At 33.2% G+C, this 22,855-nt stretch overlaps 4 protein-coding genes across 5 annotated transcripts in view; 3 read left to right on the top strand and 1 right to left on the bottom strand.

Annotated features, from left to right (window-relative positions):
* The first annotated feature begins 90 nt into the window (after positions 1-90).
* LOC117117661 lies at positions 91-3,006 on the top strand. The gene is made up of 3 exons (XM_033262054.1): positions 91-219; positions 791-1,045; positions 1,605-3,006. The coding sequence occupies exons 1-3, from the start codon at positions 195-197 to the stop codon at positions 1,838-1,840; spliced, it is 516 nt and encodes a 171-aa protein (XP_033117945.1). The 5' UTR covers positions 91-194; the 3' UTR covers positions 1,841-3,006.
* Positions 3,007-3,804: 798 nt separating this feature from the next.
* LOC117117652 lies at positions 3,805-7,802 on the top strand. The gene is made up of 3 exons (XM_033262043.1): positions 3,805-5,004; positions 5,874-6,123; positions 6,847-7,802. Exons 1-3 carry the CDS (start codon positions 4,960-4,962, stop codon positions 7,434-7,436), a joined length of 885 nt encoding a protein of 294 aa, XP_033117934.1. The 5' UTR covers positions 3,805-4,959; the 3' UTR covers positions 7,437-7,802.
* Positions 7,803-8,638: 836 nt separating this feature from the next.
* On the bottom strand, positions 8,639-17,745 carry LOC117117647 (cyclin-F-like). The gene is made up of 15 exons (XM_033262030.1): positions 17,604-17,745; positions 16,956-17,089; positions 16,381-16,487; positions 15,758-15,825; positions 15,281-15,477; positions 14,738-14,896; positions 14,483-14,560; positions 14,157-14,308; positions 13,609-13,773; positions 13,115-13,238; positions 12,519-12,699; positions 12,206-12,293; positions 11,997-12,096; positions 11,344-11,653; positions 8,639-10,873 (listed from the first exon to the last, which is right to left on the bottom strand). Exons 1-15 carry the CDS (start codon positions 17,608-17,610, stop codon positions 10,458-10,460), a joined length of 2,286 nt encoding a protein of 761 aa, XP_033117921.1. The 5' UTR covers positions 17,611-17,745; the 3' UTR covers positions 8,639-10,457.
* A 102-nt stretch (positions 17,746-17,847) lies between these two features.
* LOC117117635 (protein HID1-like) overlaps positions 17,848-22,855 on the top strand; it is a 20,388-nt gene continuing 15,380 nt past the window's right edge. For both annotated transcript variants that reach the window (XM_033262018.1, XM_033262010.1), the window contains exons 1-2: positions 17,848-18,004; positions 19,062-19,211. In XM_033262018.1, coding sequence (XP_033117909.1) covers positions 17,939-18,004; positions 19,062-19,211 — 216 coding nt within the window. In that variant the 5' untranslated portion in view covers positions 17,848-17,938. The remainder of the gene's footprint in view (positions 18,005-19,061; positions 19,212-22,855) is intronic.

Below are 22,855 nucleotides of genomic sequence, written 5' to 3'. Positions count from 1 at the left end.
TACGATGAAATAATGAAGCTATATTGACTCGTTATTTTAGATAAACTAAAACACCCCCATAATAAAATGGTCGATTTGTATTGCGTGAAACGGGGAATACCCAGGTGGCGGTCGACTTTTGCATAAAACAGACTGATGAGGTAGATTTGTCCCATATTTTTCCAGGATTTAACACTGTTTGAATGTTTCACTGAATGTCAAGTATAGATGAGGACACCCGTAAGTATTGCTTTTCTATATGGCTACAGAACAAGCACTGGTGTGCCAGCAAGTTGGTCCGTTTTGGCATCACTATCTTTAACCTACTCTAGGCCCAGCTATGTCTATGCCTCAGTTCAAAGTTGAAATCACGATCATGCAGAGCGGGCCAATGATGGGCCATGGTGCTACATTGCAACTCTTTCATCATCGTGATTTCATAATGAACGCGATTTTGTATAGCCTACGGCTACATAGCCCACGGCTACCTAGCCCAACAGCCTTTGTGCACTCTATATCTGCTTGCTTAGACTGGACTTACAAAGAATGCCCCCAACAATAACACAACTTATTTGTTTGTACGTACTTTTCTGTACTGTGTGGTATTGTTGGGCAGGTTAATATTATACACAAGAGCTGTGAAAATGTACAGTAGATGTTTATTGTTAGGTGAACCCTGAACCATGGATCATGGATTAAATAAATAATTATTATTATATTGAATGTTGTAACTAGTGTAACAATACAATAGTCACTGATTAAATATATAATATATATATATATATATAATTTATTATTCAAAATCTTGCAGACCACTCCACCATGAGTGCAACTGAACGTTTGGCATCCGTCAAAGTGTCTGCCTACAACCAGTTTGTTAAGTGGATGGAAAGACTTCAGATACAAGAATGGATTGAGTGCATCAAGGTGTGGGTGATGGTGCATCCATTGCTTGCACTATTTGCCGTCGTCCTCATAGCAACAACATCGGTCCCGATTATGATCTTCCTCAGCTTTGTCGTGTTTGTGCTTTTGTTTGGAATCATCAGTTTTGCATTTATTGAAGGTACATATGAAAAATGTGCTGTGTTAAAGCACTGTATCTCACACACTAAAATGAGCTTTACCAATCAAACTGCAATAAAAAAGGACACTGCATGCTGTGGTGGATATTTATTTTATATTGGCATCAAGAACAATAAAGGTTGCATTATAATAAAAATTATGAAAAAAAACTTGTTTAATATGTAAATACATATAATATGTAAATTTGTTTATAAATGATATACCATAAAAACTCAAAGCGCTTTTTTTTTTCGAGATGGTACAGTACATACTGTACATGAATTTCAAAGAAACAAAAAAAAAATTAAAAATACGCTTTGTACAGGTTAATGTTACAGTGGCACTATTGTTTTGTAATTCTCAAAATTTACAGCATTCATCTGGAAAAGAAGCCTATCCAAAGTTCACAAAAAACTTGCACACTTGCAGATTCCTCCTTAACATTTAAATGCTCTGAAGAATTATGACCTCAACAGATGTACCACTTATATATCTCTGGATTAAGCATCCTACCACACTCTTTGGCATGTATAATTAAATTGTTGATCTTGCTTTTGTAGGCTTGTTGCTAACAACAAGTTCAGCCATACTATTGACAACTGTAGGCTTCATCGCAACTGCTGCTCTGGGCGTTACCGGTTTCATAGTCAGCTGCTACTTCGTCATGCAACTTGGGCATCGTTTCCTGGGCATCACAGCGGAGAAAGTCAAACTTGGATGCAACGGTGTAGTCTCATGGTACAAGCCAAAGGCATCGCAAGAGTACAACAAAGTGGAGGAAGTGAAAAAGGAATGATGGTGGTGGTCCCCTGTAGAAAATGACCTTCCAGAGAGTCAGCACAAGAATCCACACCAGGAGGTCAACTGGTTGGAGGACAGCTTCTTTCTTCGCACTGCTATTATTAGTATGTTCTTGTTTCTCATTATTTCTCCGTGGCTACAAATCATTGTTTCTTAATACTCGTACAAGTACAGTATTATGTCTATCTATTTTCCGTTTTATGTCTATACATTATCTAAAATGTATTGTTGGTTTATTATTGTTTGATATTTTATTCATTTCATCTATTTGACTTAATCGGTGACATATCTAGGAGTCTGGAAATAGGGGGGGGGGCGGGGCTGATGGTGGGGTGCAAAGGTAAAGTGGAGCCTGATAAGTGAGGTAACGGCTAGCTTGCAAATAAGGGACTTTTTTGCTTTGAACATTTTCAAAGACTGAGAGGGCAAGATTTTTTAGGTGGGGGAAGATGCGCCACTGGACCTAATAGACACAGTATGCAATATTTAATAAAATCAAAGACAACGGTTAAGTGACAAATTTATTAATTAGTATTATTATTTAAAATACAGTATTATTGAAGTGCTTTTGGTGCCAGCTAGTATTACAGTGTGCCAGGTTACTTAATATGTAACAGTCACAGTTTACTTAGTCCCTATTACTACAAAATTCATAGGTATAGTATTCTCAACACAACTTCACATTTGCATCTCCACTGTCCATGCATGTTTTTCCCTTCCTCTGATTGTTAAAAATATCAAAAGCAAAGTTGACAATTTTTTTTATCAACAGTATTTGTAGATAGCAACTGAATATTTGAAATATTTTTTTATATATTGTGTTAAATTTTATGTGCAACATATTTTCTTGATTTTTTAAATAAAAGTAAAATAACGCATGTGCTGCTAAATAATTCTACAGGGCTGCAAGAAATCGGTTTTTCTTTGGTCCAATTAGTATTGATTTGGATTTAAAGATAATTGTTTTTATTTTTGTGTACATACATTTACAATTTATATAAGTACAGAAAATATTTTTTTTTAGAAACTGATAATTATGAAAAAATAAAATAGTAATAGTAATTAAAAGTTTCAAAGAATATGAATTTAATGATGTGTAATGATTTGGTTTCTTTGTTGAATTGGACATAGGATAATGAATAAATTTAATTCTGAAGTTTATTTGGTATTTTTTGGCTACCTTTTTGTTTCTGTTGGTCAAATTCAATTGGACCATCTATTTATAGTTTGAATGGCTTAATTTGTATATTCTGTCAATTTTCTGACAGTAATGTTCCTATCTTATAAATAAGCTATTTTTGAGGTATTTTCCTGTAAAATTGACTGATAGTACATCTTTCAGTAATATTAGTAATTTGTTGTCGCAAAGGCAAAATGAATGAATGAATTTAATAACTAAAAGCTACTTTTAAATTTCAACATTGATCTTAACATTTAAATAGAAGGCAGTGCTGTTTCAATCCTTCACAAAATTATGTTGCTGTTTAAAATCAACCAGCATACAGTATTTCAAAATATGAATGCAGTCTAACACTATATAGTGGCGAACACGAGCCATACGAGTCACTCCTTGCAATTCATGTTCTGGATATACAGCTAGTACTGTAAACACTAACTGAAATCTTATATCTATACATCATTCTGTCATTTTTTAACAATTATGTGATGTCTCTTTGAAGGCTAATTTCTGAAATACTGTTATTAAACTGCTGTATGTTTCAACCCCTGTAACTTCAAAACAAAGTATTCGATTTAAATGATTCTTTCATTTTACTGTTTAACCATGTATTAATAAGTAATGTTTTGGCCTAATTTAATTGGACTCCAGTAACTTGTGATGTTTGTAGTGACTGACCTTATGCGCATGGCCAGGTCACAAAGCGTTTATGATGACATTTATCTTAATTCACATATTTATCAGATCATTACAGGATGTTGTATAAGCCAATGCTAAGTGTCTGATTTCCTGATTCAGGTTCGAAGCAGATATAAATACTACAAGCAAAACTTGAATGTGTTGCTTGATGCGAGGATGGTTCAACCACAATAAGTTAGTGACCACGTGGACACTTGTTGAACATAAACATCTGATTATTATAATTAGTTTTTGTATAAATTATATTAAATTATTAGTTAGATTAGAGTTACATGCCAATTTGTGGTGTTTTCCATTAATTAACAATCTGTAAGTCGAACAATTTTTCAATTCCATTACATATAAGGCGAGTTTAACTGGTATTATGGTCCTTAATTTTACATAGCAATTTCTGTGGCCGAATTATATGGAACAATTCAATAGATAACAATCTGCATTTTTTTAAAATCTACTTAAATAAATCGAGATTTTTGGAAATCGTTGATTAATAAGCCTAAGTCTGTGAGCAATGAACAAAGAAAAGTTTGTGAAAATGAGATACTTGTGAGAAGTTGCAAGATGAAGAGTGCATACGGTATATGAATTGTTTGAGCTAATAATGAACTTACCTCCTTGTAATGAATATGTAATTGGACTTTCACAAGGACAAGGTGCGCCTTTCACATGTGGAGGGTTTATATCCATCACCTCAGCCCTACCATGGTTAGAACTGAGGTAAGAAAATTATATGATTATGGCGCCCCAAGATGGCAGGAAATGTCACTCTCAGACTACTTGAATTTTTCTCCATTTTATAATATAATTTAGGGGTGGGGCCCATCTGAGCTGGCTGCCCCTCCCCCCTGAATCCGCCATTGAAGTGTATGAGTATTAAGTTGTGTGTTGAGTTGTTGGCAGAATTGTCATAGCAAGCAACATGTATTTTCAGTAGTAAGCCTGTGATCTAACAAGCATAGTCTCTACAGAAATTGAATTCTAAAACTTTTTTATTTATTAATGACAAATGTTTGACTGTGCAGTTCACTATTGGTGGCAGGCAGTAGTCCTGAGACTGTGTCATTCACCTGTGAGATACGAGACCAAACAAATTAACAGAATGAGTCATAGTGTGTAATCGTAAGGGGAGCATCCTGCAACAAGTTTACGGAACATCCGGCAAAACTAAGCAGTAATTAATCAAGTTGTTTTCCTTTCCTATTCGTTGCACAAAAGCAGTTGTTCACACTCAGCGAAGCCCCATGGATGAAAAGAAGAATGTGGTTCGAGTTTACACCCCAACGCTTGTAAGTAAATATAACTGCAAGGTTAAGTTCATTATTGTTGATAATTTTGTTTAATTTTTTTTTGCATTTTTGGTGAGTAAATGTGGGCTTTTAAATAGTTATTGTTTGTGCTTTTTGTGTTTGTCTTGCTATTTAGTAATTGAAATCTTTGGCTTCTTTCGTTAAATTAGTTATGTCAGTTTTTTTGTTGTTGGTCTAATAACACCTGACATAGGATCACCAGTCGAGTACAAAATTACGATTGTGGCAAATTAAGCATATTATGATCTAATTGTGGTGCTCCGCCTATATCTGGCAAACCACCAATCCTTCAAAGAGATGGTGATAAACACATACCGTTTGTGCTCTCTAAAATCTGGAAAAAGCTAAGAAACTATCATAGTTTTACTGTAGTTTAAGTAGTTCCATTCTGTAAATGTGTGCTTTCTGCTGTTGAATGAGAATTTTATAAGATATAAATAAAGTCAAGACAATGAATACCTAATGTGAAGGGATTTATTTATAGACATTATTTTAAATTATGTTTTAAGTTATTTATGTATGTTTTCAATTAATTTTATAATTTAGAGCTATATTTGTTATATTATCTTTTATCTATGTTACAACAGAAATTCATTAGTAGTTTATTTATATCAGAATTGAAAAAAGGGAATTTATTTATTTATTTATTTATTAAGCCAGTGTGCTGACTTCAGAGATTGTGAAACGGTAGTACATGACCCTTTCGAATGAACAGCATAATATTTTCTTACAATAGAAATTTTGGCCTCTAATTTCTCCATATATTTAACCGCTTCAATTTGCGCTTTGATTATTGGTAGGTTTAGAGTATATACCGCATTTAGACTGGTTGGGTTTTTTTTCCTTAGATGCGGGGCTTGACATCTGCGACGGCCGTTGCAGTTGCTCCGTTTAAATTCCGGCTCCGTATGGACTATCATGGAACAGATTCATCAGTGTCTTTATGGAATAATTTAAAAGCATGGATCAAGCAACACCCCCTGTACTCTGGCTGTCTTGCAGTACTATGTGGTGTCAATATAGTGCCAATCATATCATTTGCTGCTGCATACATAACAATTAAAATTACTATGAAAGTTGGCAGAGGTCTACTACAGGGTAAAACATTCACTTAAGCATTTTTTTTTAAATACTATAGCTAATAGTTCTTGAAAAAAATATGTATATAATTATTATTTTAGAGAGCATAATAAATAACATTTTGTTCTGTGTGACTAAATGAAACATGAAACATGGCATATAGCATAGCAAGTTACAGTACAGTAGGTATGTAATATTCTGCCAAAAAAAGGCAGCTCAGTTTAAATAAAAATTTAAAGAAAACCCCATAAATTATAAAATCATACATTATTTTATGAATACATACTGACAGGAAAATGTATATAATGATTGAATTTATTTATTTATTCTTTCTTTAAAGTGAAAGCACTTTCAGTGATGCAGTACTGGTTTTATAAGTGGATCACATGAACAAACCAAAAAATATTTAACAGAAATGCAAATCAGAAATAAAAAATCAAATGAACAGATAAAAATCATATGAATAAAAAATCAAATGAACAGAAAATTAAAAGGAAAAACCTGAAAACACAAAGAAAGGAATTAATATCAAGGCAAGAGAACATTACTTTGCAGTGGAAATGAATAAAAATATTACAGGGTCGTGGTTAAGTTTTTAAATGTAGCCAGTTTAACAATTCGAGTTTGATCTAACCTCATTTAGATTGTCACACAATAAAATTTAGGTACATTATATCATGTAGTTTTGTTTTTTTCTTTTGTGTAAAGCCTACAATGTTTTTGTTTTTTTCTTATACATAGGTGTAAGAAGATTACTTGGGTTTCAGACAAAGTCTACCATATTTGAAGATGAATACCATTTGTCGCATGTTAACCAGCAGATGAGTGAATATTGGGGAAGGTTCCGCATCGTACCAACCACAAGAACAACTAAGAAGGTTGTGAGTCTGTACAATGACGTTGCAGACTTCAAGATGTTGGAGGAATGCACTCGTTTGTTACAGACAAGCGAGAACGGGCAAGTCTACAGCTACCTTACTGGTATCTGCGATGGTGAGAGTGGAGATGTTGATTCTGCAATCCCAAGTTCGGAGATAGAAAAAAATGACCTTGAGGTCACTGATCAGTATGCAACAGATCACCCAGATATCATACGCGGCCTTGATGCAAAACAAATGTTTACAAGTGATATTTTGCCAACAGATGCAAGTCTGTGTGACGAGGTTGATGGTAAACTATCTCTGGAAGTAGAATCACCTTCTATGTTGGCACTGGAAGAATCAACAAAGCTTGAACAAAAGTTATCAAGAGATGATATAAATGAAGTGAAGAACAAGAAGAAAAGGAGGAAGATTAAGAGAATATCTTGGCCATTTACAAAGAAGAAGTGATCTTAATATGAATATCAAATTCTTCTTGTATATACATTATCTTCTTTGTTGAACAGCGCACAGCATAAGATAAGTAACTTTAGCCTGGCATTCCCTGAATCTGCAGCTAACGTGATTCAATGAGATGCAACAGATTCTTTCAACAAGATCAGTTCAGAGCGCCATCAACAATCAATCAGCAGACTGGAATTGTGTTGGGCAATTGCACAACAGCACAAACAAATGTGCACTCAGCTTAAAAGTTATAACATGTGCGATTGTAATACCAAACAATAAGAGATAACATAACATTTATATCAAACTGATGTTTGTTCAGCTGATGTACGTAACATAGAATCTGGATTAAACAAAAGATTCAACAGAGCATTTTTTCTTCCTTTTAAGAATTGTTTTATTGATGAAAATTTGAATACCAGCATTGGTAATTATCAGCTAAAAAAAATGAGGAGAGTAAATAGTATTGGATATTACATAGTGTATTCTACAAAAGTTGCAGTGCATTTTACAAAAATTAAAAAATAATTTATTGTAAAAAAACAAACAAAACATACTTCACTACTAGCAGACATGAAAACTGTACTTAGAAGAAATTAGGACATGATAGCCTCATGCATTTTAAAAGGTCCCTGGACAATAGTGAATCATCCATTTCATTGGTAGTGGTTTTTTTTTTAAACTGGGGATTTTTTTTATATTGATGGTGGTACATCAATCTTCACCATGGATATAGCACGTCGGCATTTAAATGAAGTGGACCAAACTTGAAGTTAACCGTGGTGACTTGATTGAATCTTAAGCTATATTAGTTAGTTTTCAATCCCTGTCGTATCAGGACAAGTACCCCGAATGTACCCCAGCCAGCTCAGACAAGTACAAACCACACCACGTATGTACTTTAATTATACGAGGACTATGAACAGTACAGATGGAAACAGTGTTCTTATCGTTAGTGGTTTACCCAATTATCATGGACTCTGTGCAATGAGAAATAACAATTGTTCTTTGGCCACAATTTCATTCTTTTTAAGGTCCCTGTTTTTACCGCCACAAAAATTGATTATTCAAGAAACTGTTCCTAAAAACTATTTTTTCTTATCCAGTAGAAACCCACCCTAAAAGGTAAATGTCCATATTTAAATAATGCTCAATTTGTTTAAAATTACCAAACTTGAGGCATAATAATGCACAATAATTCCATCAAATGATTAACTTAGTCATTTAATCGGCATACTTTTTGTATTTACAATCGGAGAATAATAAATAAAATCCAAGAAATGTCACAAATACTTTTACAGTAACATTTTAACTCACTGCGATAATAAATATATTGAAAAAAACTTACATTTTAAGAGGACCAGAATTCAAAGATACAGTACCAAATAGGAGAGAGGGCCACATGCATGACACAGTTCTGAGGTAGACAAAAGTCTATCAAATATCAAATACACATTTGCATAACATTAAACATTTGGAATGCATTTGTTTTGGCAGCATATTATTACATTTTAATACTACAGTATACTGAATAAGAAATCATAAAGTACTGAACATTTTACCTGATTTAAGTTTCCTAATGCTGTAGTTTACTGCAAACTTTCTGTTTATACTTCATTCACTGAAAGTTCACATTTGGATATACAGTACATTGTCCATATATGGGTATATTATTTATATATTGAATCAACACATTTATATTTATATATTGGTTAAATGGCTCGGAAAATGTATGCTATTACTTTTATAATAAAAAAAAAAGATTTAAAAATTAATTAATTCAAATACTGAATTTAAATAATTATGATTTATAAAACTCAGTCTGTAAGGGATCAAATTTCAAGAACATGCTGAGATTCTTAAGTAATATACCTGGAAATCTGGTTTTACATTTTTTTTTATCCAAAACATTTTCTATCAAAAACAGAATTTCTTTTCCTTATGAGATAGCTCACAGATTTACAGACACATTTAAATCAACATAAAAGAATATAATATAAATTTTATCATATAAAAATAAATTAAAAATTAAATTGAAAAAAATTAACTAACTGTACAAATTAGATTGACTACAGAATAAGGCCAAACATTTAGGTTTTGCCTTACTATGTGGACAATCAGAATGTTTTCCTTACTATAGTCTTAGGCCTAATGCTAGTAGCATTCATAGCTGACCATCACTCAACTTTGGCTAGTGAAATTTATAACACACCTAAATAGATTCTTATCATTTGACTGGTGGATTTCGTAGTGCGTGACAGTGGTTATTTACCCTATTTCGTCACTCATCATGGAAATTTAGTTCCACTGTGCATTTTCAACTCCATTGCACAGCGTCTAGGATACAACATGACTTCAGCCTAATACAATCTTTGGATTGGTTAAAAGATGCTGGACAATTTAAGATGTGTTATAAAACAAATAATGAAGGTTTTTTATTCGTGCAATGGAAAGAATATTTTTATTCGTTGAATGATCGACTGTTCCATTCAATTTGACTCCACCTCGTCGAATGGAACAGTCAATAATTCAACTCATGGAAATATTCTTCCCATTGCACTCATTAACATTCATTATTTGTTTAATATAGGTAAGCTATCAAATTCAAATTTGGAAAAGTGCATATTTCAGCCAGGCAACACAATCTTTTATTGTAACTCCAGAATACAACTGTATTACTAGTTGTACTCGCCTGGTAGTTTGAATTTCTAATCTTGAATTAAACTTGTGCCACAATTTAGCTGCATTTAGGCATATGCTGAACTTATTAATCATCATAATATAGTAATACAATCATAATAAAGACAACATGAATAGTTACAATAATTATTAGAATTATTATAATAAAAATATTAATGATAATTATAATAATTGAATTCTATTTTTGGCATGATACAAAAATCATACAAAATTTGTAGTATAAAACAATATATAACATTTGAAAGCAAATCTGTACATCTTTCCTTGGGGTTAAATTTAAAACTGGCAGTATAAAAGAAGGGAAAACAAAATTCCATTTCTTAAATCTCACATTCGTAGATGTTGCATAGACTTGCGGTTTACATTTGATGGCCCGCTTTCTGGTTCAACAAGCTGATGAGAACTGTTACGAAGGTGGTACACTCTTTTATGTACACTTAACAGAGCAGGTCTGCTCCTCCTCATCCCCAGCTTACCCCCACCTCCAATGGTAAAACTACGCCCCCTGCTTTTGCGTTTCTTAGTGCACGTCGTGGACTCATAGTTGCAGTTGGGATCACGCACGATTACTTTGGAATGGTTAGCTTTTGGTTCTTTAGCACATACTTTTGAAGGCGAGTTGCACAGTACAGATACACACGGTTTGACATCTGTTGACGGTAAATTACAATTCTTACTCTGTAGGTTGAACTCCATACGTATACGTTCACTACTTTGCTTGTTTTCGTTTAACAATGCAAATTCTGAAAGCACAAGTATATGAATATCTTAATATTCAGTACAAAATGATGACTTTGAATAAAACTGTTTTATTTTTGGTCAATTATTGCACCCACCATCATGAAAAAAAAAAAGGAAATTTCAGAAAAAAATTAAAGATTTTCTTTATTTTTATTATGCCCGCCGATGCCTTGAAATCTCCAAAAATAAGATATGTATCGTTCTTCCTACTGTAATTATATATAATTTAAAGCATTTAACCATCCTATTACTGGACACTGTTTACACTTATTTTCTCCTCCATCTGGATTTTTTGGCAAAACTATTTTGCTAAATAATAAAACAAAATTTTATTTGTTTTTTCTTTCCGCCCTCTTCTAACAATCTTAAAAAGAATATGTTCATGAAACAAAGTATAAAAGAAGTCTCGCCTTAATTATCTTTTATTACAATTTCGAGTTTTTTGGCAACTAAAGGTAAAAAATATAATTACCTTCATAGACAAAGCTATCAAACTCTCCTTCACTTTCCTCATCGCCTTCGTATCCGGAATTTATCGAACAGAAACTGTCATTGGGATTATTGTCCATGTTTGCAGCATTATTCTGCATCCCAAGCACAGCAGTCGGCGTCACCGGCCGCGGACGACTTCCTCCCTCTTCGTCGTTGATATCGGCTGGTCTCTTTTTGGATGATGGTGACATAAGGAATGATTCTATGGCGGGTAACTTGGAATGACTCACGACTGTTGATGTCCTTGATTCGACACCAAGGAGGTCACACAGTACTGCATATGGCATGCACTAAGAAAAAAGTAAAACTGTTAATCACATTACAGTTACCAGTGTGATAAGTAGAAAAAAGGAATTAAGCATGTTTGTATATCTTATATACCACACAGCTCAGAAGTTTGTGACCTTGAAAGAAAAATCTAAAATGCAGACTCGGAAGGAAAAATTGTTTTTTTACATGTTGTACAACTGATATTTTTTAAGACACAAAAAGCATTTTTGAATGAAAACTCGGGAACGATTAATGAGAAACAGATTGTTTGAACACTTAAAAACTAGGGGAAAAGTGTTAAAAAAAAGGGTAAAAAAAGAAAAACCCTTGATAAATTGAAGGTGGGAGAAAACAGCAACATACCTCAATGCTACTGACACTGCTTAGTTCCTTCGAAGCGTAGCGTTGTTTTACTGCTACTAGTGTCACTTCCCGATGATCCGTCAAGGGGCTCTCAGAGAAACTAAAATAAAAAATATCAAAATGATGACTACCATGTTTGGGTAAGATTATGCTCTTTGGTTTAAAGATATTTGCATATATAATAATAATAATAATATTATAAAGCTTACCATTTTCTATGCATCTTAAGAGTGGTTTCTTCAAGGTCACTAATATCAAAGCCAGTAGACAGAGTCATAGTCGATGACCAGGGGTATTCTGTATAATTGAGAAATAATATGATAAAAATATTTATAATAATTAATAACAATTTAGTAAATTATATTCCATCAACAACTTGAGAGTATGTTGCATTGGTAGCTTTCTTAAAAGGAAAATATATAATTTGTATAATAATAAAACAAATGACATTAACAACATATTATTTAAAATCTTGTTAACAAGCAAATCACACATTTTTAACATTTTAAGTAGACAAATTACCTGCATTGAATATTATTCTTGCCAGGTATAATGCACATGATGCGATCTTAGCTGGTGGTGCAGGGCCAAAGTCTGAATGGAGTAATGAAATCTCACAGATGTATAAAGCCATGTCCTTTATTTTTTTGTCAGCTGACACCAGTAAACAGAGCAGGTTGAGATAGTCAACTATAGTCAAAACCTGGTGAGAAAAAGATTTTAAATAAGAAAGAAAAAAAGCAAACACCTTAATCTAAACCAATTTTTTTCAATAGGTAATTTTAATTTTTTTTTTGATATCTTGCATTTACATATGCATATGGTATGATTTTGCTTTCAGTGGATGTAAGGAATGCTCTATAAATAAGTTATGCATGTGCATTTCCAAATATTCCACAACCCAGATCATGATGCATATTGGGTATAATGTGCTAACGTTTGCGTAGTCCACATTTAAGTCAATATTAAAATGTTTCACACAAAACTCCAGTCCATAATAATATTAAAAAGAATAAGAATTTTAAATGACTAGCTTCCCTGGATGGATATCAAATGGTAAGATATGGTGTAAAAATAAAATTAAGTTATGAATTCAATCAAACGGTGAAAACACTTACCCGTAGATTGCCATGAAGTGTTGCTACAATATCTCCCAGCATTCTTACAACATCCTCATACTGATAGGTTCCATCAGTCAACCATGCAGCCTCTCTTATTGTAATTATATCATTTTCCAGTAATCTATAAGGTCAAAGGATAAAATAAGAAGCTGTACATGGAGAATAGTGGAGCCTAACACTAAGTAGTAAACCTTAAATGCACTAATTTCAAATAATTACAAAAGGCACGTAGATTATACCTAGATTAGTTTCTATAAAGAACGCAATGCCTCTAGGCTCGCGTTCACGGATCATTGTTAATGGCGAACCATTCAGACTGCCATCGACTTTTAGCAGACAGCGTAGCTTCGTCAAGCGCTAACAGGGAGCGAAGTTATACAACTGTCGTGTGACGCTGTGAATGCCAGCTTTACTTTGCAAATTGTTAAGGGCGTGTGTAAGTGGTATTCCCAAAAACAGATTGAATCTTTTAGGTTTTCAGCATTACATACCTAGCACAAACAACCATGCCTGCAATTCCAACTAACTGAAGGTCGGCACGTGTGATTTTGCGTGACATGAGGTAACGATCGATGCAGGAGATTGTCGTATGTAATGTCAATGAAGAATAGTCTTTCATCCCTGTCACTTCTACTAACCAATCAACTAGAATATATCTGAGAAGAAAAAACACATTTACTGTATCATTCATGGTTGAGCTTGCTTTAAAATGTCAGAATTACTTACTTTAATGTAGATTCATGATAGTCACATTCATGATCCACCAAACTATTTTGGCCTCCCATTAGTGGGAATATTGGCTAAATATGATCTCATTAAAAGAGAAATGCATTTTTCGGTTGAATGCCTGAGGTATTATCCAGACATTTTTATTTTAATTTATTTCAACTTAACGCAGACAAATATACAACAAAATAACAATGAGATAAAAAGTTGCCAGTGACGGTAAATGACCAACAAGTGAACAATCGCACCTGTGATAGCGGCCGATCCCAAACTGCTCAGATAACAAGATATTACAGAAAGTTGAGCAACTGACCTCATCTCATTATTGAGACATTTCTGTACCCTGTAAAGATTCTGATTGTTGGTTGGGATGGAAGATTGGAAGAATTGCCTTAAAGTGGAAGTGACTTGCTGAGATGATAGGCCTCCATAAAACCCTTTACAGTATGCAGAATATAATTCAAGCTGAAAGATAGATTAGCAAAATGTAAAATGAATTGTTCTCCTACTTCATTGTCGATCAATACTGACAATGGTATCTCCTTAAGGCACATATCACAGTCAACACAACATTCAGTATGAATTACCTAAATATTTTCATCCTATGATTGACATAATAAAGATTTAGTGAAACACTACCTTTGCATCTAAGCATCTACTTGATGCAATCTCTCGCAGTTTCCTAATTGAGTGAAGATCATTATTAATAACAGATCCCTGTAAAAGAGAAATAAATACAATGAAACATGCAAACTTCACATCAAGAATTCACACATGAATGGGAACCATAGAAAAAGATTGTATTGTACAGGTATAAGTAATGATTACAACATCCATGTTAAGTTAAAACTCTTGTTTTTAAATTGTTAGAAAGTGATTTTACTTAATACTTACCGGAATGGATTGTGAGTTTTTCCAAAGTAAATATGCAGCATCGTGAGAGCCGGCTTGATACGCTTTCTCAAGCCACATTTTTGCGTTTTTCTCCATTTCTTCCTCCTCTGAGAGACTATAAGTTTTTGCGATGCACATCAAGACAGATGGATCATTACTCTTTAAAATAAAAAAAGAAAATAAAACAATCATTCTGTACAATTGGAAGTTAGGTTATCTAAACCATTTAATTTGAGGTGTATCTTGATATAACTCTTAAAATATGAGGCATGCCATTACAAAATCCGCATACTGTCGTTATATGTTAAACTAAGTAATTAACATAAAAATGTGCCAGTATTGTATACTTTTGTACAGAGAAGCTATACCATTTCTACTCATAACTTTGGCAATAATAAGTCGATTCCAGTAAATTACCATAATTTTAAAGCTTACAATATTATGTGGAGAACAAACATTTAAAACTTAATTTTCATTTTTTGGTCACAGATGCTAGTTTTGGGATGGTACTCATGGATAATGACAATAATTTATGATACCCACCTTGTTATTTCGGCAGGAACTCTGCATACTATTGAGTACGCAGGCCTTGCAGCAAGCACCGTTAGTATTCCAGGGGGGACGGATGAACAACCACATAAAGGTAGATGCAACATTTGAGCAAATTTCAGCTTTACGAAAGTACTTGGCTGCCATTTGGCCATTGTATTCTGTGTCCTTCCTCCCACTGTCTGTCACTGCTATGAATAAAAAAGTATATATAATAAAGAACCAATCTCTCTGATTATATACAGTAAGGCTTTGGGAATGGGGTTGTTTCGGTTGGAATAAAAAAATCCACAAAAACCTGTTATTTTACAGGACCCAGGGATTGGAAGGCAAGCAGCTTTTTAACCACCGAGCTATGCAATTTGAATGAAGTGACATTAAAACAGGATAGAATGGCTTCCCTCCATTGGAGGCTTGAGGGATGGAATATATCATAAGGATATGTCTGAAAATGAGTGACACTTCACTTACCTCCTTCATAGTATAAGTATGCTACCCCTAATTTGATCAATGCCTCTATATTTCCTTGCTTTGCAGCCCTATAACAATAGTAGCAATAGTAGTAATAAATGTTAAAACATAAGTCATGAAATATGTAAAATCTTTACTAAAAGAACATTTTACACTCCTAAAAATGTATCATCCAAATTATATTATCGTTTATTTTCATTCAATTTTCAGGTATACAATTGCATAATATACAACCCTGGATTCAATGTTTATTTTTTCGATTCTATTTTATGTAAAATCTTTAATTAAAAACACTGCACACCCCTAAACATTTATCATCCAAATTATATTACTTATTGTTTAATTTCATCCAATTTTTGGTATACAAATGCATAATATACATCCCTTGATTACATCATTCTACACATTATAATTTACTTTCCTGCTGATGTATGTTTTGTTTTACTTTTCTGATTTTCCAAATTAAAGCACTCTACAGCCACCAATGTCTTTGATCTAATTATATTATGAATAATTAGTACAGTAACCCCAAAATCTGTAGACATTTTTTTTTTCTGCAACATTCAATAAATAGGTTTTGGTGAAATTATTTAAAGTACATTATCGTCATTATTCCATTTTACCTTTCAAACAAATTTAAATTATTAGTCGACGGCCATTCAGCAACAAAACTTGCATTTTTCCATAAACTAGGAGTGGCATCAACAAGCTCCTTGAATCGTGGATGAACCTATAAAAAAAAAGTTCATTTGTAATGTCAGTTTGTCCATGCCAAAAAAAAAATCATTCAAAATTATAATTTTAAATTATATTATTAACAACATTTGTTAATACAATTTAAAATAATAATTTGAAATTATTTATTATTTTAAATTATATATAAAAAAATCTTTTTGAAAATTATTATTATCATTATCATCTCTTTCAGTCAAGTTCAGCGGTCACTGGCACCACTTGTGGCGTTATGGCGAACTTTTGCTGACGCAGTTTGTGACAATAAAATAAATTAAATGATGTTGACTATGGATTTTTTCCCAATTGGTTTGGCACTCTTTGCTTGCGTTATTTTGATTACCATCATCATCATCAATATATAATCAATATATTTAAAAAAAAATTAACATTGAGGTTAATTGTAATGACGCAAATATAGGTTGGTAGATCTCTTTCAATTTAGTATAAAAAAATCAAACTATACTTGTCTTATTTTAAGTAGATCCTTGCAGGCAACACCCTTGAATATAAGAAGAAGCAGCTCATCTGGCAATGATAAGATGCCTTGTTGGCGACAACACAACCTCTGCTGACGTAACGGTATTCTTCTTTTTGACTCTAAAAAACACAGAGAGAGGCCTATTAGTATTAACATTTTTTGTTGGTGGCATTTTATAAAGTAAAGGTAATTTTTATGGTTATATGCACAAGAAACTCTTCCTTCTTCAGGTTTGACCCTGGGGAAACAAAAATTTCACATTTTAATTGCAAGGGCAAAACAAGTTTTTGAATGATTTTTTGACAATAATTATTAATATCCTTCTTAGGCCTATATAATAATAATAATAAAAAGAATTACTTGATTACCAGGACCTGGACCATTCGGTGGACCAACCCCCTAACCGTTAGTAATGCTGTTTTTCAAAACACACAACCTATGCCCTAGTAGTAGTAGTCATTGAGTAGCAGTACGACGACCGTTGCAACGCATCCATCCACTACTACTGTTGCTGGTCTAGGCCTAGCCTATACTGCCCAGGCCTAGCCTAAAACTGCTGCAGTAAGCACTCATGTATTATATTGCCACTAATAAATAATAATTTTTAAGATAAATTTAAATGGTAAATCTTACCTTTCATATCCAAACGGTTATCACTTAAACGAAATGATAAACAACCTAATTTAAGGCCTAGCCTAAAACTAAACTACTTTGCTTTTGAATAACTCATTTGTAGCCCGCCGGTTTAATTCATGACCGTTGTAATTTATGCACATGTGTTTTTACACAGTTCTCACGTCTGATTGGTCCATTCAAGCTAAGAACCGCCTCTCGGTCTTTCTTTGGTATAATTTCGTAAACAAGTTCAAAGGTTGAACAAGTTCGGAATACAGAGCCCTCTATCGTTAACCTTTAACATTTTCTCTTCTTTTACAACATCATCAAACCAATCTGTTTGAGAACCGAAGATGGGCGGCACAGATTCTAAGCTAAATTTTCGGAAAGCTGTTGTCCAACTTACAACAAAAACTCAAGTAAGTGTTGCTTGTTATTCTATGTGATACTCATGCCTAAATTTATTTAATACGGAGGTAATGTGTATGTGCTACGCCAGGAGAACAGTTGGCATTTCGATCGGGACAGTGCACTGGCTGTGACGTGTCTAGGCCTAGGCTCACTGCAGCTGGTGTGGGATGATTGGTCTCTCGCGCTATCTGTTGGACGCCTACTACCTTCCCATGTCAATGTTTACTAATTGATATCTTTCCGTGGGCCTAACATAAGCTTTTTGGACCACAATGGAAATGAAATATTATTTTTGTTTGCATAATAAATAAAATTTAAAAAAAACTTGAGTTATTATTATTAAATAATAATATTTAATATTTGTATTTTGTAGTATATTTTCATCTTTTTAATAATAATATTTATGTGTACTATTATAAATATAATCATTCATTCATACGGTAGTTGTGTCATAACTATTTACTTTGTGATTAATAGTTTGAAATTTTGATGATCAGTAAGTAAGTGACATTGAAAACAAAGAAGACTAGCCTAGACAATTCAGGAGAGATATTTTTTATTTGGAATTGGATGATCTTTTTTTTATTATTAATACTATCTAGGTCTCAGGGCATATTACTACAGTTCCATGATGATGTGGATCTCTTCATGTATTGTTGTCATCCAATCATAAATGTATAAATATATGATAACAAAAAGTTGAACGCAGGTGTTTCACAAAAAAGTACAAAAGAAAAGATTCAAAATCTGGATATGCCCACTCATTATGACAAAACTTATGTAATTTCTTCTATTTTTATTTCATTTATTTGTTGTAAATGTTAAAATTTAATGCAATTTTTCTGTTCTGCACTAATTTTATTAATTTTTTCGACCCATGACAGTGCGATAATATGGTATAATGAAAGCAGTGTATGAATGTTTTTCTCACAGTGTCAAAGTTCGGATGCAACACATTTTTATGCCCAACTTGATATACTGTACAGTATAGCTACGTCCAATTAATAGTTAGTTAGGAAAGTTTAGTCCCCTTTTAATTTTTTGCGATTTTTTTTTTTTTTCTAGCCTGTAGAAGCAGGAGATGATGCATTCTGGGACCAGTTTTGGGTCGATTCAGTAGCAAGTGTTAGTGATGTTTTTGCCCTGATACCAGCTGCGGAGATCAGGGCATTAAGGGAAGAGTCACCGACCAACCTGGCAACCTTATGTTATAAGGTAACATATTGTCTTACCTGTATTTTTTTTTTTTGTACAGTATTTCATTGTTACATTATTCCATTCTCTTAAGAGTGGGTTTCTGAATGTTGGATGTAAATTAAATATATGGTAATAAAGTAAGCTTTTTGCTAAATTTATTTTCTTTAATTGTGGTGTGCATACAGCTGAGTTCATGGACAATACTTCACTGGAACATTGCAGATTGTTATAATTTATAAATATTATTTATACACAAAGACTTTAGACATGGTGTACCAAACGTTTGAGGATTTTGTCATTCATTATCGCCATGTAAACCTTCAAAAAATAAAACTTTGATTTGAAAAAACTGGTGTTAGCCACTGTGTGTTCCCTGAATCGAAGAGATCTTTAAAATATCATCATGGTCCCCATTTCAATTCCATTTGCTGTTCTCCTTGTTAGATGTTTAACCATAGGTGTGTGTACAGTACAATAATCATTCCATTTAAAAATATACTGTATGAAAAGGATTATGATAAAATATCATAATTTAATTGAAACACTGTGATCGATCCAGATATTTGAAATAGGGGGGGGGGGCAGGGAGGGACTTACCAATGGAGAGTGTAGACCATCTCAACCCATCATGGTTAAGGCTGTGGTAGGAAAATTTATGATTATGGCACCTTTAGATGGAATTGGCACTCTCGGAATTAAATTTACTTATAAATTTTCTTTATGCTCCATTTTATTTGTAATTTTGAAAAATTTATGGGTTGGTGGTGGGGAGGGAATCGTCCCCCCACTCACCTACGCCACTGTTATTTTTTTCTGTTGAAATATAATATCAGTTCATTACGACTGGTAAGGTTAGACCAAAACATACTTATTTAAAAGGTTTTAATTGGGTAATAATTATTAATTTGATATTGCTATGTGATACTGTATATTGATTACTATGTGTCAATGTACAAAGATTTCCATCTATGCTTGAATAATATTTTGAGATTCGGATTTCATTCACTGCATTGTTGTTGCAATCCATTTGAAATTATTCAATTTCAATTCAATCTTTATTGGTCCAATATTTTAATACATCAGGCAATCTTTGTTTATACACTGCAATATAATAACATCAAATCATGAAATTACAAGCTGGAAATTAACACAATCACTACTCATATAGCACTTATAATATAGTACTGTCAACATTATATGCTGATAAAAGAGTCTATAAAGTAAGTATGTATGTATATCCTGTCTCTTATACACATCTAGATGTGTATAAGAGACAGGTATAATGAATACCACTGAGTGAAATGCCTTCTGTACATCATATGGCAAATTAGAGGTAAGTTGCTGGATCTGATTTGCGGTTGGAAACATGGGAATTGCCGATATAATCAATCACCATGAAACCTCAAACTAAAGCCCTGCGCTTCTTCTTTTTTTTTTGCGAACTTTTCAAAATGCCCTCTTTTCAAAATGAATGCTGTAAATTTTTGGAATTACTACTATAAAACAATAAATAGGGCCACTGTAACATCAATTTGTGTCATGCAGTTTATTAACTGGCATTAAATCACCTAAACTGCTGTAAACCAAGTCATGTTTTTAATTTTTTTTGTTTTTTTTTTGTTTCCTTGAAATTCATGTACAGTGTATGTACTGTACTATCTCGAAAAAAATGGCCAATGCTATGGCCTTATTTTCGAGGCTACTTTTGCTAACTAAAGAGGGAGCTTCAATTCGAGATGGGCTTCTTCTCAAGATAAAGCCCATTGGGCTTCTATTCGAGGTTTTACTTTATACCAAAATGATACACTAAATTTTTAGTTTATTATGGTATATCATTGTATTGAACCAGCAGAGATTTGTTTCCTGTTCCCTGTATACATTGTTAGTGTTTTCCATTATTTATTAGTGTTCATTACTATTGCTATTGTTTTATGTACAGTAATTTAACTTCATTTGCAGGCTGTAGAGAAGCTTGTTGCAGCAGCAGAGTCTGGTTGTTCATCTCCTAACGATCAGCACATCGTTCTTAATTGTGTCCGACTTCTCACCAGAATATTACCGTACATCTTTGAGGATCCAGACTGGAGAGGGTTCTTCTGGTCAACATTACCTGGTCAATCAGTAAGTTTTTCAAAAAAGAGTCATGCAATAGTAGCTAAAATGATGCCTTCCACTCAACTCTGTGTAATGAGTTAATGGATGTTCGTGCCATGGCTCGACTCTTCCATTTTATTTTTGAGGGGCAGTTGTTATATACAATTTAGAGTCTTACTCATAATGCTAGTGCCTTGGACCCAAATTTGTATACTTTGAATTTTACCCCTAGAATTTTGTTTAATTATTGCAAATAAAATGCAGTTATGTAATTATACAAACTGTAAGGGAGTGGGCGGTATCAATACTATTCAAAGGTGTTAGCTGCGTTATTTCAATGCTAGTGCCTTGGGCCCAAATTCTGATTTTAAGTATGTATACTTTGAATTTTACCCCTAGAATTTTGTTTAATTATTGCAAATAAAATGCAGGTATAATTATATAAACTTTAAGGGGGCGGATGATATCAATAATTTTAAAAAGTGTTAGCTGCATTTAGTTAGTTCAGGAGATAACTCAGTAGCTGTAGTGCTAGTGTAAAGCTCACATCAATTATTTTCTTGTCTTTTTCTGTTTGTTTTTTGACAGAGTGATGAGGAAACGCAACCATTGGCACAGTCATTGCTTAACTCTGTGTCAGATCTTTTGTTTTGTCCGGACTTCACCGTGTCCCCTCACAAGAAACCAGGACCAGTAAGCGCATGATCAATTTTTGTTTACTAAACAATTTTTTCTTACCAAAACATGTTTGTAGTGAAATAAAATAAAATAAATATATGAATAATTGAGGAGCACTTCTTTAAAGTAAGATCTCTATCATGGTCATACCTGGCAATGTCAACTGATGCAAATCAGTCAATGACGACCATATGTTTTCTATGAAAGAAAACGGCTAGGAAGACAAGTAACAAGTAAGTATGTATGTATATCTTTTCACTTGTTTTTAGCACATAGTGACCCTAGTATTTTATGTGGTATATTACATAACCTTTAACCTTTATTTTGCTTAGGACAACCATGAAGATCTACAGTCAATTGATAGCTGTGAATACATTTGGGAGGCTGGTGTAGGACTGTCTCTTATACACATCTAGATGTGTATAAGAGACAGGATTACTATGTGTCAATGTACAAAGATTTCCATCTATGCTTGAATAATATTTTGAGATTCGGATTTCATTCACTGCATTGTTGTTGCAATCCATTTGAAATTATTCAATTTCAATTCAATCTTTATTGGTCCAATATTTTAATACATCAGGCAATCTTTGTTTATACACTGCAATATAATAACATCAAATCATGAAATTACAAGCTGGAAATTAACACAATCACTACTCATATAGCACTTATAATATAATACTGTCAACATTATATGCTGATAAAAAAGTCTATATTAGGACAAAATTACATAAGTTTGCCCCCCCCCCCCCCCCAATTTATATAAGATCATTCATTGTGTATAATGAATACCACTGAGTGAAATGCCTTCTGTACATCATATGGCAAATTAGAGGTAAGTTGCTGGATCTGATTTGCGGTTGGAAACATGGGAATTGCCGATATAA

This window comes from Anneissia japonica, unplaced genomic scaffold (genome assembly GCF_011630105.1).
Source record: "Anneissia japonica isolate Jap-2015-1 unplaced genomic scaffold, ASM1163010v1 scaffold108273_len470852_cov203, whole genome shotgun sequence".
Classification (NCBI taxonomy): domain Eukaryota; kingdom Metazoa; phylum Echinodermata; class Crinoidea; order Comatulida; family Comatulidae; genus Anneissia; species Anneissia japonica.
This window is presented reverse-complemented; position numbering and strand designations above follow the sequence as displayed.

Excerpts from the sequence above, each read along its gene's own strand:
- LOC117117661 (XM_033262054.1), top strand. The coding sequence starts at position 195 with ATGTCAAGTATAGATGAGGACACCC. Across the intron at positions 220-790 it reads AAGTATAGATGAGGACACCC|ACCACTCCACCATGAGTGCA; the intron begins GTAAGTATTGCT and ends AAAATCTTGCAG. Across the intron at positions 1,046-1,604 it reads CAGTTTTGCATTTATTGAAG|GCTTGTTGCTAACAACAAGT; the intron begins GTACATATGAAA and ends TTGCTTTTGTAG.
- LOC117117652 (XM_033262043.1), top strand. The coding sequence starts at position 4,960 with ATGGATGAAAAGAAGAATGTGGTTCGAGTTTACACCCCAACGCTT. Across the intron at positions 5,005-5,873 it reads GAGTTTACACCCCAACGCTT|ATGCGGGGCTTGACATCTGC; the intron begins GTAAGTAAATAT and ends TTTTTTCCTTAG. Across the intron at positions 6,124-6,846 it reads TGGCAGAGGTCTACTACAGG|GTGTAAGAAGATTACTTGGG; the intron begins GTAAAACATTCA and ends TCTTATACATAG.
- LOC117117647 (XM_033262030.1), bottom strand. Across the intron at positions 12,700-13,114 it reads CACTTCATGGCAATCTACGG|GTTTTGACTATAGTTGACTA; the intron begins GTAAGTGTTTTC and ends TTTTCTCACCAG. Across the intron at positions 11,654-11,996 it reads GCAGTGTCAGTAGCATTGAG|TGCATGCCATATGCAGTACT; the intron begins GTATGTTGCTGT and ends CTTTTTTCTTAG.